Source organism: Halichoeres trimaculatus, unplaced genomic scaffold (assembly GCF_033239565.1).
Source record: "Halichoeres trimaculatus isolate MK-OKI-2021-1 unplaced genomic scaffold, fHalTri1.1 fHalTri1_scaffold_4, whole genome shotgun sequence".
NCBI classification, from domain to species: domain Eukaryota; kingdom Metazoa; phylum Chordata; class Actinopteri; order Labriformes; family Labridae; genus Halichoeres; species Halichoeres trimaculatus.
Genome location: NW_027437182.1, coordinates 12131245 through 12144200, shown reverse-complemented (window position 1 = coordinate 12144200; position 12956 = coordinate 12131245). Strand labels below are relative to the sequence as shown.

Below are 12956 nucleotides of genomic sequence, written 5' to 3'. Positions count from 1 at the left end.
AGTCAGAGAGGTCAGTGAGCTAACCTGCTCAGTTATCACCAGAAATACTGAGATCTACTTAAAAAAAATGAGTACAGAGTCTCACAGGTTGCCATTTTACAAGTAATCTCAAGTCCTGCCCCACATAATCCGACCTCTGCTGTCCACACAGAGGTTTGGAGGGAAGCACTGCTTCACCGTACAGCAGCTTAGCTTGGCCCCTGATAACCTCTTAACCAAACAAAGGGCCTATCCATGCACAATGAGTCTCGCTGTGACGGATGTGGGTTAAAGTTACCTTATGCTCACATTTTAAAGGCCTGACTTAACCTCACTGACAAAAAAGCCCAAGAGGAATCCTTCCCCTTCCTGCTGTCCGCTTTTATCACATTAAACCTCTTTGCTCCTTTGACATTCATACTTCTTCTGAGAGGCTAAATGGTCTTTTGAAGATCACAGGGGAGACATGTTTTGTCATTCGAGGGGAATTCCTGTACAACCATGTGATGAGCAAACACTTTTTGGGTAAACAGAAGTTCTTTTAAGCAGGCATGCAGCAGTGAATACCTCCTCTGTGAGTTTTTTTTCCTGCGTTTGGAGGCCGTTATTGGAAACCTTGGTAGCAGGCTCTGATTGTTTATTTTGTCCTCCCTTTTTTGTGGAAACCTTCACATGACAATGCTGATGGTGCCATGGACAAAGCAGGCCAGAAATTCCACAGGAGCTTTCAAAAGTTCCAGGTCGATACAGGAGTTACACTGCAAACGCATACAAGGTAGATTTGGCAGAAAGAACAATGTCTCTGTATCTAAAGAGCAACGCACCAGGGTTAGATTTTAGTTAATGCTAAGAGGGTGCTCAATAAGCAACACTATCTTTTAAGGACTTAACAGCATCAAGAGAAACTAAACAAAGAAACAAAGGAGAAAAGATCACTGAAATATATACCAGGCCATGAAATAGTCCTTTGGTAGTGCTTACCTTAACAATAAAGATAATAATGACCAAACTGTTAAGACATGAATGCTTTGAAACTTGAATTTATCTTTAAATAATGGAGGTTAAGTTTATGAATCTATCTCAGTGCTGGATGGCTACCAATGAATCAGCAGGAACTTTGGTTGATATATACCATGTATTCCCCATCTTATTTCAGCCAAGCGTGAGCTGTAAAGGCCAGCTACAAAAGCTCAGTCCAACACAGGACTCAGTCAGGATACAGCTTTTGTTTCAAAGGTTAAAAAGTTGATTCAGTTTTAGATGGATCAAAAAAGTCATCAGTTGAGTCAAGCACAGCAAAGAGGCCGCTGACATTACTTCCCAAGAATCTCTCTCAAACTTTAAGCTGGTCAGTGGATCAGAAAAATCGGTCAGCTTGCAACTGTTACTCCTGCTCAGACACAAAGTTGATACCACTGATTGGGACATTGCCATTTGTTACTGCAGTGCTATTTAATAAGCCGCCCAAAAGCAGCCCTTGAGTGGCCTAAAAGAAGCTGCCAGGTGATTGGGATTTGGGTCGGATGAGAAAAAGATCTTTAGACAAGTTCTTACGCAAATTCTAACATTATTACAAATACTGACTGCAGTACCCACCATAGTTGAGCAACTAACCCAATCCATTGTGTCACTGAGCAGGTGCCTTTGAAAAGTTATCATTAGCTCCTACATAGGTGAAAATAGCATGTCTTGTTCTACCCTGAAACAAAAAATCAGCAAGTAAAACCGTCGGCTTAATCCTGTGTGAACTGGAAAGTATTTATTTATTTTAGTACCAAGTCCAAAAACCAAACCAATGTATTTTCTCCACTACGAGTGTGTTGCAGTGCTGAAAGATTATAATGTCTGAAGACACCACACTGAAAAACACGCTGCAATTCAGACAAACTTTCTTGAGGGATCTCATGAGGGGGCAGCTAAAATTCATTGTTTGGCGGCGTCTTACAACCGGGGCTGTACTACAGTGAAGCAGACTTGCATAGCAGCTAAACTTTACTGCTAAAAATGTGCGGCCAAGCTCATGTACTTAGTCTGAAAATCTTGCCCGACCAAATTTTTAATTGAATAGTCCTGTGTTACTGCACCAACTTTGATCAGTGAAGCCTACATCTACATGTTCTGATTCTCAGAGAAGAAGTCTTGGTCTGTGGTTGTGGTAAAATGTTCAGATAGAATCCTGTCTTATTTCTGACTACAAACTGTTTTGGCGACGTGAACCCGTCATTCACCTTGAACATCTGTCATAAAGTTGTGTTGATATGTAATGTGAAATCTAAAACGTGATCCACCGATCACACAGATGCTTTCTTATATACATTTAGGTTTCATAGTATACAAGGTTGTCATATACAGGCATGTGCTCAGTGTTGCTCTTAATTGTTCTAATTTAAAGTGATTTAAGTAAACGTATGAAGAACGTTAAAAAGGCAGAAACACAGACGTCTTGAAGGTGTCGGTGGAGAGAGTTTCAAAGCAATTAATTTTGGGGGATTTTAGGAAACATACTGGCCTTGTAACATTTGAGGGACATGGTTGGAAAATGGTTATGTAATATTTTTGTGGCACAGTTAGAGTTTCCTAAGCCTGATGAAATACCCCTTATAATATCATAACAGTATTCCCTGCTATGGTGCCAGAAATTTTAGAGTTGCTTTGGCTCTGGAGGTAAAGCGAGATGTCGACTTTCACAACATGACACTGGATGAGATGCAGATTTGAAAAGCTGTCATTGCTGTGTTTGTGTGTGACTTTGATACGACCCAAATAGGCCAGTGGATATCAATCATTAGTGTATGAAAGTGAATGGAGGTTAAAGTTAGAGATGGATAAGGTTTATGGCAAATGCTTCTTATTCTGTAAATACCACTCTGTGAAGTGAAAATAAACATGGTTACAATTATTCAAAACAGTTTTTAGTGGTGAACTCTGGCTTCCTTCATCCTCGCCTGACCTCCATAACCTTACTTTACACCTCACTACATCAGACCACACCACCAAACAAGAGCTAAATTGTGGATATAGAATTGCTCAGCAGGGAGGCTGGGCTGAGGTGATAAGAATAAAACTACAAGTCCTAGGTTCTAATCTTTTTCTTTGATTTTGACATTTTTTTTCTGAGTTTATCCTCTGCAGGTCAGACAACTTCATCCAATACTAACCACGGGTTTAAAAAGAGCACACACTGGCTCCAGGATTCAGAAGGTCACCAGGATCTGTGGCCTCCCTCACACAGACCTGTGAGTGTGTGCAGCAGGTGTGAAAAGGAGCCGGTGGTGTATCATGTAACCTTTTGACAAGTTGCTCAACAACAACAGGCCCTCCCTGTTATTGTTGGGTCAACAAAGTCGAAGGAATTCTTTGGGATTAGAGTAGAGTGGAGAACATGAGTGTGAGGGCCATGTGCTCGCTGTGTGTCGACCTCAGACCCTTTGCTTTGTCCGACGGCAGTGTCGGGGTTAACTCTCCTTTTGCTCCCAGGCTGGCCCGGGGTCAGGGGGGAAACAGGCAGCCAGTCAGGCAGCTAGGCATTCTTTCTATGTGTGTGTGTGTGTGTGTGTGTGTGTGTGTGTGTGTGTGTGTGTGTGTGTGTGTGTGGCAGCAGCCCACTCTGTGCTCTTTGACTCCATTGGCCTTATAAGGCATCCAGTGCCATGGCAACGGCAGGGCTTGAATAGCAGTGTCAAATCCCTGAGCACACACACAGACACACGCTCAGTCGCCCTAAAGGAGGGAGCGGAGCAGAGACACACAGAGGGGACTGAGAGGAGCAGAAGAGGAGCAGGAGAGGAGGATATCTCTCTGGGCTGCTCTCCACCACTGCGCCTGGCTTTCACTAAAAACCTCTGTGACCGTGTTTTTCCTGCGCTTGTTTGCCTAATTTATTCCTGCCGCGGCCGACAGAAAGAAAGAAAGAAAGTAAGAAAGAAAGAAAGAAAGAAAAGCAAAGAAGAGGAAAAAAAGCAGACAGGCAGAGTAGTAAAGAGTGCAACAGTACACCCTGACTTGCTGACAGGGAATGCAAAAGAGGTTCTGGCCTCTGGTTGTTACTGCTGGATGGACAAGCACTGACAAAACAAGAGAAGAAGAGAGAGACACACAGAGAGGAGAAGAGGCCAAACTGCAAATAAGGACATTTTGCAAGTCTGGTTTTGTTTTAGGTTGTTGTTGTTTTTGCCGATGACATTTGAGCCTCCTGACAGAAAGGACTCAAGAAAACATCATTTTCCACAGACGCAGAGGAGGAGGACTTTTTAGAAGAGAACAGAGAGGCAGTGTCTGGTCTTTCTGGACTCTTGGAATCAGGATCTTTTTCAGCTATCAATTGAGAACAGAAATATCCTTGAGCTGACTTGTTGAAGTGATACAAGGATTCCTCTCAGAAAATCAAGAACAGAAACTGAACCAACTTTTCCAAACTCCTGATGACTTTTTTCCCTTTTCTGTTGGAGCTTTTTTCCAGAACCAAATCACATTTTTCCTCTTCATCACTATCACCTCTGTGTCTATAACAGCCACGACATGTCAAGAGTGAGTCTGGACTAGAACTGCCTCAGATCAGCAGATAACACCTCAGCACGGCAGGAACTGGTTGGACTAGTTTATAAGTTGGAGGAGAGGGCAGGGCAGTTTAACCCTGCTTGAAGGAGAGCTGAGTGTTATTTTCCTCCCACTCGCTTGTCCTTCTGGGAGAAAGTTGTGCGCTGACAGAGGGGCAGAGCTTCTTTTTCTTTTGGCTTGGACTCAGTTTGGTCACCATGCTTAGGGATAGGTGAGGTGCTTTCCTTTTTTTCGCTTCTTCTCGGGGGGAGAGAGAAAGTGAGAGGGAGGGAGAAAAAGAGGCGAAGGAGTCAAAGTGTAATTTATAGTTTCCTGTGAAAAGAGCAAGGCTGCACCCTTTTCTTCTGCCTGAACTCTGAACCGCTCAATGTGTGTCTGAAGTTTTTCTCAGAACTCGGGGGCCATTGATCGGAGGTCAGGACTGAGAGAGCACGAGGGTGAAAGACAAGAAGACAGAGAGCAGAGGGATTAAAGAAGAGAGAGAGAAAACAACACTGCCAAGGACCTCCAGGTCATTACAGCCAGACGGCAAAGGGGAGAAAGGTCAACACGAGAGAGCACGGGACAACTTTTATCCAGCTTCTTGGACAAAACCTGCTTTTCACAAGAACCTAGAATTGCTGTTTCCTTGCCTGGAGAAACTTTCTCAGACTTTGAGTGTAGTTTGAAGCTGGGGGACAGGGCGGGTCTGTGTATGATCCACTCTAAGGGCTGTGTGTCTCAGAGAATATGGCCATGGTGAGCGGGGGATGGGGCAACCCCAACGGGGACACGAATGGACTCGGGGAGAAGGCTTACCTGAGGAGGGAGGAAGAGGAGGGCTCGCCTCAGGCAGGGAGCAGCGATGTGGACGTCGGGGACGAGGACAAAGCCTGTGTGGTGGACTGTGTGGTGTGCGGGGACAAGTCCAGCGGCAAGCACTACGGTGTGTTCACCTGTGAGGGCTGCAAGAGCTTCTTCAAGAGGAGCATCAGGAGAAATCTCAACTACTCCTGCAGGTGAGAGCTGCTGGGACGTTCAGATTCAATCCTTATTTCTGCACAAAGTTTGAACAGGAGATGTACAAATAAATGTAACATCTTATCGAGGATCTTGATATAACTTCATATTTATCATTTGTTTAATGGGACATCATCAGGAGGTTGTCAGGTGATACAGGTGCTAATAAATGTAGCTGTCAACAAAATAACTTCTCCTCTGGTTACTAAAAACTGAAGATGACCAAAATATATTCGATGGGTAATCAAGCACAGCTGAAACATTTGTATTTGAGATTTTTCCTATTATTGATTGGATGAAAGCGTCCACACCTCGCCCACTGAACAAAAGTGATGCATCTGTGATAGGAGCCAAAATATTGCACATTTGAGTCTGCAAAGTAGGGTTTGGCTCTAAATAATTTTATTGTCATCACACCCCTTCACTGACCAAGACATGTTAACCTTATCAATAAAATCACAAAAATCTTTTGGGTCATGATGCAGCTGCTTATGATTATGTCAAGTTCCCTCAGGTTTGTGCCACTTTTCTTGTTTGGGCATCGAATAATCTTTTAATAATTAAGTTCACAGAAACAAAAAACACTTGTACACAAATGAGCATTATAATATTTAACTGTGGTGGCAAAGACAATGTTTGAAGATCATTTGTTTAATTTATTTTGTTTAATTTTATTTTTCAATTGTGTGAAATTCCAACATCCTATCTGTTAATTTCAAGGTGATACTTCACTCAGTCAGAAGAGGGAGCTCTAAGTTCTTTGGGTTCACTTTATGACTTCTATTTTCATAAAGTCTGTTGTCTTAATCGTCAGAGCTGCATTTGTTTCTATGCGCCATGCATTATTCAACACATTAAATGAAATGTAATTGTGTTTTAAACACTTTGTGAAATGTTCACAGTGCTTTACAAAGAGTAAAGTCATTTAGTTGTCATTTCTATTCATCAGGAGGGAACAGATTAGTCCATTTCTCTCTTTAGAATAATATGTTCCAACCTTGGATACATCTAACAAACAACTCCAGAGAGAAAAAAAGAAAGAAATGAAAGCCCTGAAGGTCAGTCATGTGAGGATGAATTGCTTCAGAAGGTCAACATAACCATTATTCTTCAGAGCAGGAACACAATGTTGCGGCTCAACTCTGCTCTAACTGAGGCTCCTCTCTGTTCCTGAATACAGTCATTTCTCACACCTAATAATGCAGCAGCTCAGGGTAGAAAGATGTGTTTTTATTCAGTTTGTCTTGCTCAGGGGCTGAGAAAGACTCTGTGAAATGTTAGCGGACCTCGTCCTGCTGTAAACAGCACAGAGGGCGTGTAGGGCCGATGATTTACAAAGGTCACAGCTTTGATAGCCTTTCAGCCACACCGGCCCACACAGTTCACTCATCACAGGGGTGAGAGAGTGAGGGGGGAAGGCAAAGACGTCAGAGAAAACTGAACTTCCTCAATGGACACTTGTGTAACATCCAAAGATTTCAAAAGTGATTCCCTTTTCATTTTTGGACATATCTGGAAGTTTCAAACATGATTTGACCCCTAACTTTCTGTTAATCACTTTTCTTTCCCTCTGTAGATCAAATCGGGAATGCCAAATCGATCAGCATCACCGCAACCAGTGCCAATACTGTCGTCTGAAGAAATGTTTCCGTGTCGGAATGCGCAAAGAAGGTAACTGAGCTCAATCACGAATGTCTACATCCCAGCAAATGTTTTCACTGGTACAGGTGGGAAACTCTCACACTGAATGGTGTCCATTTTAGTAAATACCTCATTGTTTAAAGCTGGATAAAGCTCATGCCATATTACACTGCCATGCCTTGCTGTGACTGTAGTTTAAAAGTGGTCACTAATGGCAACAAACTCAAGAAAAAAAGTTATCAGCTAATCGTACATTACCCTCTGGTTTTGTGATACATTTTTATGTTTGAGCTCATTGTCTTGACCTTATGGCCCCTCATTTTATTTGACACAGCCCAGTTATTAGTTAAATTTTACGAAAGGAACCAGGAATCAGAACTTGGTAAATAAAAGTTGTGGCTCATGAACTTTAAGGATGTTCTTTCTGGATCATAGGGGACAGGGAACAAAAAAAAGTCAAAAGTCTGTTCATCCAAGAGGCAGTAGGAGAAGATGTATTAAGTGGTACAAGATAAAAGTCAAGTAAAATACAGCAACAGTTCAGCAAAACTGTGCATGACTTGTGGTGATTATCTAAAATGTGCACTCAAGTAAGAGTAGGCTATGTAGTCACATCCTAGTGCTAGGGTTTGATCTTATCGTATCCTCTTCTTTAAAAATACAGCAAACACGAACAAAAACAACCTCAGGCTAAGCAAACCTATATCAGAACAAATACCAGGAAACACACATGCGAGGACATAAATGTCAGGAATGAATATTTCACTGAGAAAATGCTTACTCTGACAGAAACAGCCACCGACATTTGCCAGTGATCCAAAGCACAATATTTGTACTGTCAACCAAAGTGTGTTTTCACCCCAGTGCTTGACGCCCAGCAGCTGCTGGGCTTCAGGGACAAAGGGGAGCTGAAGGCAACCAAGTTTTATTTGCATAACAGCAAAAGCAAGTTCATGCTGCTCCATCTTCTGCTCTGTCAAAACGCACTCAAAGGGTTCAAGCTTTTTATCTTAATTATAGACTACGGATACTTTCACAAGACACTCATTCTTGTTGTGGCAGTAAGAAAAGATCAGTTTCATTTCCCTTGGTTTAATGTTATTCTTTTTCTTACAGCCATTACTTCATCACAAACTATTTTAAACTCATTTGAAATTGTATTCTAGTCACCTCTAACCTAACTGTGCTGGTATTTCAGTCTATGTCAGTGGATACCATGAGCCGTCCCATACATAATGTGTGCTGAGGTGACGGTATGCCAGGGGGTTATATTGGGCCTAGTTATTAATGAACCATGCAAGCTGTGGCTGTGACACAGAGTGTGCTGTTTCTACATTACCTGGAATTGTCTTTCTCACCTTTAACCCAGTCTTGGAGTGTACAGCTGTAGAGTGTGCTCACTGGTGGAGGAACATCATTCAGGAAAATCAGGATCTGTGTGTTTAGAGGCAAAGTTAATGCACAATCACACTCAGTCCCCACCACAAAAGAAGTAGAGCAGAGTTAAAGATTTCAGTAAATGCAGCTGAAGATGGAAAACAAAAAGTGTTCCCTTACAGTGGATATTGGATAATGTGTATTTCTATTACGGTCATTCCAAAAAATCAAACAGCAAACTTACATACGGGTACCTGTTAGTAAAAACCGAGGGCACACGCTAACACTCTCTACTCTATCTGTTTCTGTTTGGGAAGTGGACTGAAGGTAGCATGGACAACAAATTTAAACAGAAGTAGATGTTAAGTAAAACCGACGTTCAAACTTCATAAAGACATTAGCAGATATCCATCGTTATCCAAGCAATTTACTCCACAATCAATGACTGTAAAATGTTGCGTTAGCCCAGTCAACGGCGGTATAACGGTAACTCACAGACTGTTTGAAAGGGTGTACTTCGCAATGGCGGGACGGGAGGGGACGTAACTTACTTTGTGAGTCGCCATAAGAAGCCCCCATGAGTTAACGGTTTTTTAGGTTCCGCTTTGTCTCACGAATTAATGCAGTTTGGGCTAGCCATGCTAAAGTACGAAAACAACTTGTTGAAGCTTCGAAAAAAGACTTGAATTTATTTGTCACTTGAGTTAAAACCGTATTATCTTGAGAGGTAAGGTCCTTAGAAAGAATAATTTTCTGACCTACATTTTTAAGCATTTACTCTAACCTGTGAATCCAGTATTATTTAGAGGAGCCTTTAGAATTTGTTTCACAAAGGGCAGTTAAAATTAAGTACAGACATTGTTAGAATAATACACACAATTGTAATAAAACATAACCGTTCTAATGGTTTTGGAAGCAACAAAATTAACCAAAAACCCTGGTAAAACCACTGTTTACTTCATGACAAACTCAGAACAAAGTGAAACGAGTCCTCACTTGAAGGTAATTTGTCAGACAGCATTCATAGATATGCACCACATATTCACACAGCTCTAGAGAAGAATAGGACGGTACAGACAGTTTTAGTATTTGAGGAAGGTTATGAAAACCGACCAGGGTAGCTAGTTTTTTTCCCCTGTTATTAGTTATTAATATTTGTAGTGGTAAAGATATATGAAAGGGTGTCAAACCCATATCAATTGTCACTTAGGTATTTACTTCTTTGCTTTTTGAAGTGTGTAAAAAAAAAAAATTTAATATTTCTCTGTCAGTAACCACACTGGTTTGAATCTGTTGTATCTCCTCTCTTTTTGTAGCAGTCCAGCGAGGCCGCATCCCTCCATCTCACTCAGGTATCAGTCCAAACTCTATGGCGGGAGGCGTTGGAGGACCAGTACCAGGCCACATTGGGACAGAATATTTTAATGGGCAGCCAGTGTCAGAACTCATCTCCCAGCTCCTTCGGGCTGAGCCGTACCCCAACAGCCGCTACAGCACCCCATACGGTCAGGCACAGATGCAGACGTCTGCGAGCGGAGCCTCAGTCATGGGTATTGACAGCATCTGTGAGCTGGCTGCCCGGCTCCTCTTCAGCACTGTGGAGTGGGCCAGAAACATCCCATACTTTCCTGAGCTCCCAGTCTCAGAACAGGTGAGTCAAGACCAACAGTACCTGTGGATTTCTTTTTCCAACCTTTTTACACCATACACCTTAGTTGTGAGGATGAAAAATACACAGATGGACGTTAAAGGTGCAGAAAAACTCATTAATGTCTTGTAATGACCCTACAGGTGGCGCTGCTGAGGCTGAGTTGGAGTGAGCTGTTCATCCTGAATGCAGCTCAGTCTGCTTTGCCTCTTCACATGGCTCCTCTACTGGCAGCTGCTGGGTTTCACTCGTCACCCATGTCTGCTGAGCGCGTCGTTTCTTTTATGGACCAGGTCAGGGTTTTCCAGGACCAGGTGGACAAGCTGAACCGGCTGCAGGTTGACACAGCGGAGTACAGCTGCCTTAAGGCCATTGCACTCTTTTCTCCGGGTGAGTTTAGAAGACTTTTACTGATCTTTTGAATGACAAATCACAAGGAGTCCTAACTAATACCTCTCAAAAAATATCACAGTCTGTCCTCGACAGTAGACTGCTGAATCTGTTCCACTAGTTATAGAAAAACTTACTAACTTAATGTGACCTCTGACCTCACCAAAGGAGACAGTCAAGGCAGTAAATTTGTCATCATTAACACTTTGACCAAAACACAAGTCCAGCAACTGAACACAAATGTTAGTGGCAAGAGCATTTAAGATACAAAAAAATAATTACACAGTGTTTTTTCCTGACCTACAGATGCATGTGGACTAACTGACCCGGCCCACGTAGAGTCCCTGCAGGAGAAGGCCCAGGTTGCCCTGACGGAGTACGAGAGGTTGCAGTATCCAAACCAGCCGCAGCGTTTCGGCCGCCTACTGCTGCGCCTCCCGGCTCTGCGTGCCGTGCCAGCAAACCTCATCTCCCAGCTCTTCTTTATGCGGCTGGTGGGCAAGACGCCCATCGAGACATTGATCCGAGACATGCAGCTATCAGGGAGCTCCATCAGCTGGCCATACGTACCTGGACAGTAAACCCTGCAGACTCCTAAGTGAGATTGACAGAGATCAGATTTGGTAGAGTCAGAGCTCACAAAGATACCAACAAGCACAAAATGAATGTTGATCTTAGAAGTCTAAAGATCTGTTTGAAAGTTTAGGGGGTTTGGCTGAAGTGAAACCAAAGCTGCTTCAAAGAGGATTAAATGTGTCATTGTCTTTATATTTATGTTTGCAGCACTTGTAAGTTTTGCTCTGACCCCAGTCTGGTCTCTCTCAGTCTCATTATGGAGGAAAAAACAGGGTTTTAAATAAAGTACAGACTCAAGAATGAGGCCATGTGCCTGTACTACCTCCTCCCATATCACCCTTAATGTGACTCAGTTTGAACCCAGGCTCTGTGTGTTTCCCTCTACTTTGTTTTTGTGCTTTGTACTTATTCTCACTCAGAATGAAGACACAACTGCCACCGTTACAGGTAGCTTTGGAGTTTTACAGTGTCACCACATGTTCATTGTTTTGCAAACTGAACACTGTACAAATTGATTTGTCGGATAAATATCAGGCTTTGTTACCAAATATGTTTGTCAAGACTGCAAAGTGTCACCTTTTACAGCATTAAAACAAAGAAGATGCATGGCCACTGTATTGTATAGTGTACTGTTTGAGGTATTGTGTATACTGGACATATTTTGTTTGTGAAAAAAGGAATAGTTCAACAGTTCTGGTACAATGCTTCACCTGCTCTCTTGCATATTAAGACAAGACTGATTTTTCTTATTTACCTAATGCCCCTATGAAGCCAGGAGATGCTACAAACAAGCCTAAATTAGCATATAGACCACAAAGAGGGATGTAAGGCTAGTTTGGATTACTTCTCACTAAGGAACAAATATTTCAACTGTCTATTCAACTATAAATTCTAACAGGATTTTTATTGGAGTCTTTTTTGAGTTTGAATTTTGAGTTTAAGATGGTGGAAGTTGGATTCTGTCACCCTCAAATCTGGTTGGTTCTTCCCGCTTGTTTCAGACTTATGCTAAGCTATGCTAACATAGCTGGTTTAAGCTTCAGCCCATTCAAAGTGGTAAAGTTCATATTCCCAAACTGTGAAGCTATTCCATGTAACGTTTGTTCTTGCTGTAGTAAATGGCAGTGAGTGGAGGTGAATGTACTCAAACACAGCCTGGCTCTCAGACCGTCACATCCCTGTCAAACATTATTACCTCATATTTTATATATCAAAGACAAAGATTGTAAACCCATGTGCTAAAGATAAAGGGATCAAGGTGTTTTTATCACACTAACCATTAACAGTCATATTTGCTTGTGTGTCCACCACGCTTTGTCTAAAGTTTATGTGAAAATGTGAAATGTAAAACTTGATGTAAGAGAAAACCCGAAGTTTGACATATCAGAAAGCTACAGTCTACTGTGACTTTTGTTTTTTCTGATTAATCCTAAACTGTTTCTTTGCTTTTTTTAACGGTAGAGGTAGCTCATTTGAATTGTTTTCACCTCTGTTTAAAAGCAGCCTGTTGAAGCGAGGCCACATGGACAGAAGTCACTTTCAGACCATTTTTATTCTTATGCAAGGTACTCCACGTGTTTGTGTGTTTTAAAGGTTACGGTGTTTGTTGGTACTGAGATAAAGGTACTCGGTCGTCACTTTCGTGAGTGTTGTTTCCTATGATGCAGCTCCATGTGACAGATGTTTTTTTTCTTGCCAAATTAAATGACTGAAAGTAAAGATCACTTTGGGATCAAACTGTGTTTTTTTGTTTCCTGTTAGGTTGGCATGAAAAAGGACAAGAATTATT

The 12956-nt window shown here is 42.1% G+C and overlaps 1 protein-coding gene and 1 long non-coding RNA gene across 4 annotated transcripts in view; one reads left to right on the top strand and one right to left on the bottom strand.

The window, feature by feature from the left end:
* The window catches only part of LOC141788972 (uncharacterized), a 19715-nt gene extending 10615 nt beyond the window's left edge, over positions 1-9100 (bottom strand). The window contains exons 1-2 of one of the 2 annotated variants that reach the window (XR_012598172.1): positions 9049-9100; positions 8535-8610 (exon numbers count right to left, since the gene is read on the bottom strand). This is a non-coding gene — a long non-coding RNA (uncharacterized LOC141788972). Of the gene's footprint in view, positions 1-8534; positions 8611-8797 lie in introns of both variants that reach the window. The other variant, XR_012598173.1, reaches the window with a different exon arrangement.
* nr2f6b (nuclear receptor subfamily 2, group F, member 6b) lies at positions 3694-12956 on the top strand. Of its 2 annotated transcripts, XM_074668197.1 has the most exons (6): positions 3694-4747; positions 4918-5534; positions 7112-7206; positions 9870-10204; positions 10345-10591; positions 10898-12956. In XM_074668197.1, the coding sequence occupies exons 2-6, from the start codon at positions 5266-5268 to the stop codon at positions 11170-11172; spliced, it is 1221 nt and encodes a 406-aa protein (XP_074524298.1). In that variant the 5' UTR covers positions 3694-4747; positions 4918-5265; the 3' UTR covers positions 11173-12956. The 2 variants fall into 2 exon arrangements, with proteins under 2 accessions (XP_074524298.1, XP_074524297.1); XM_074668196.1 differs by having other exon boundaries at positions 3694-5534.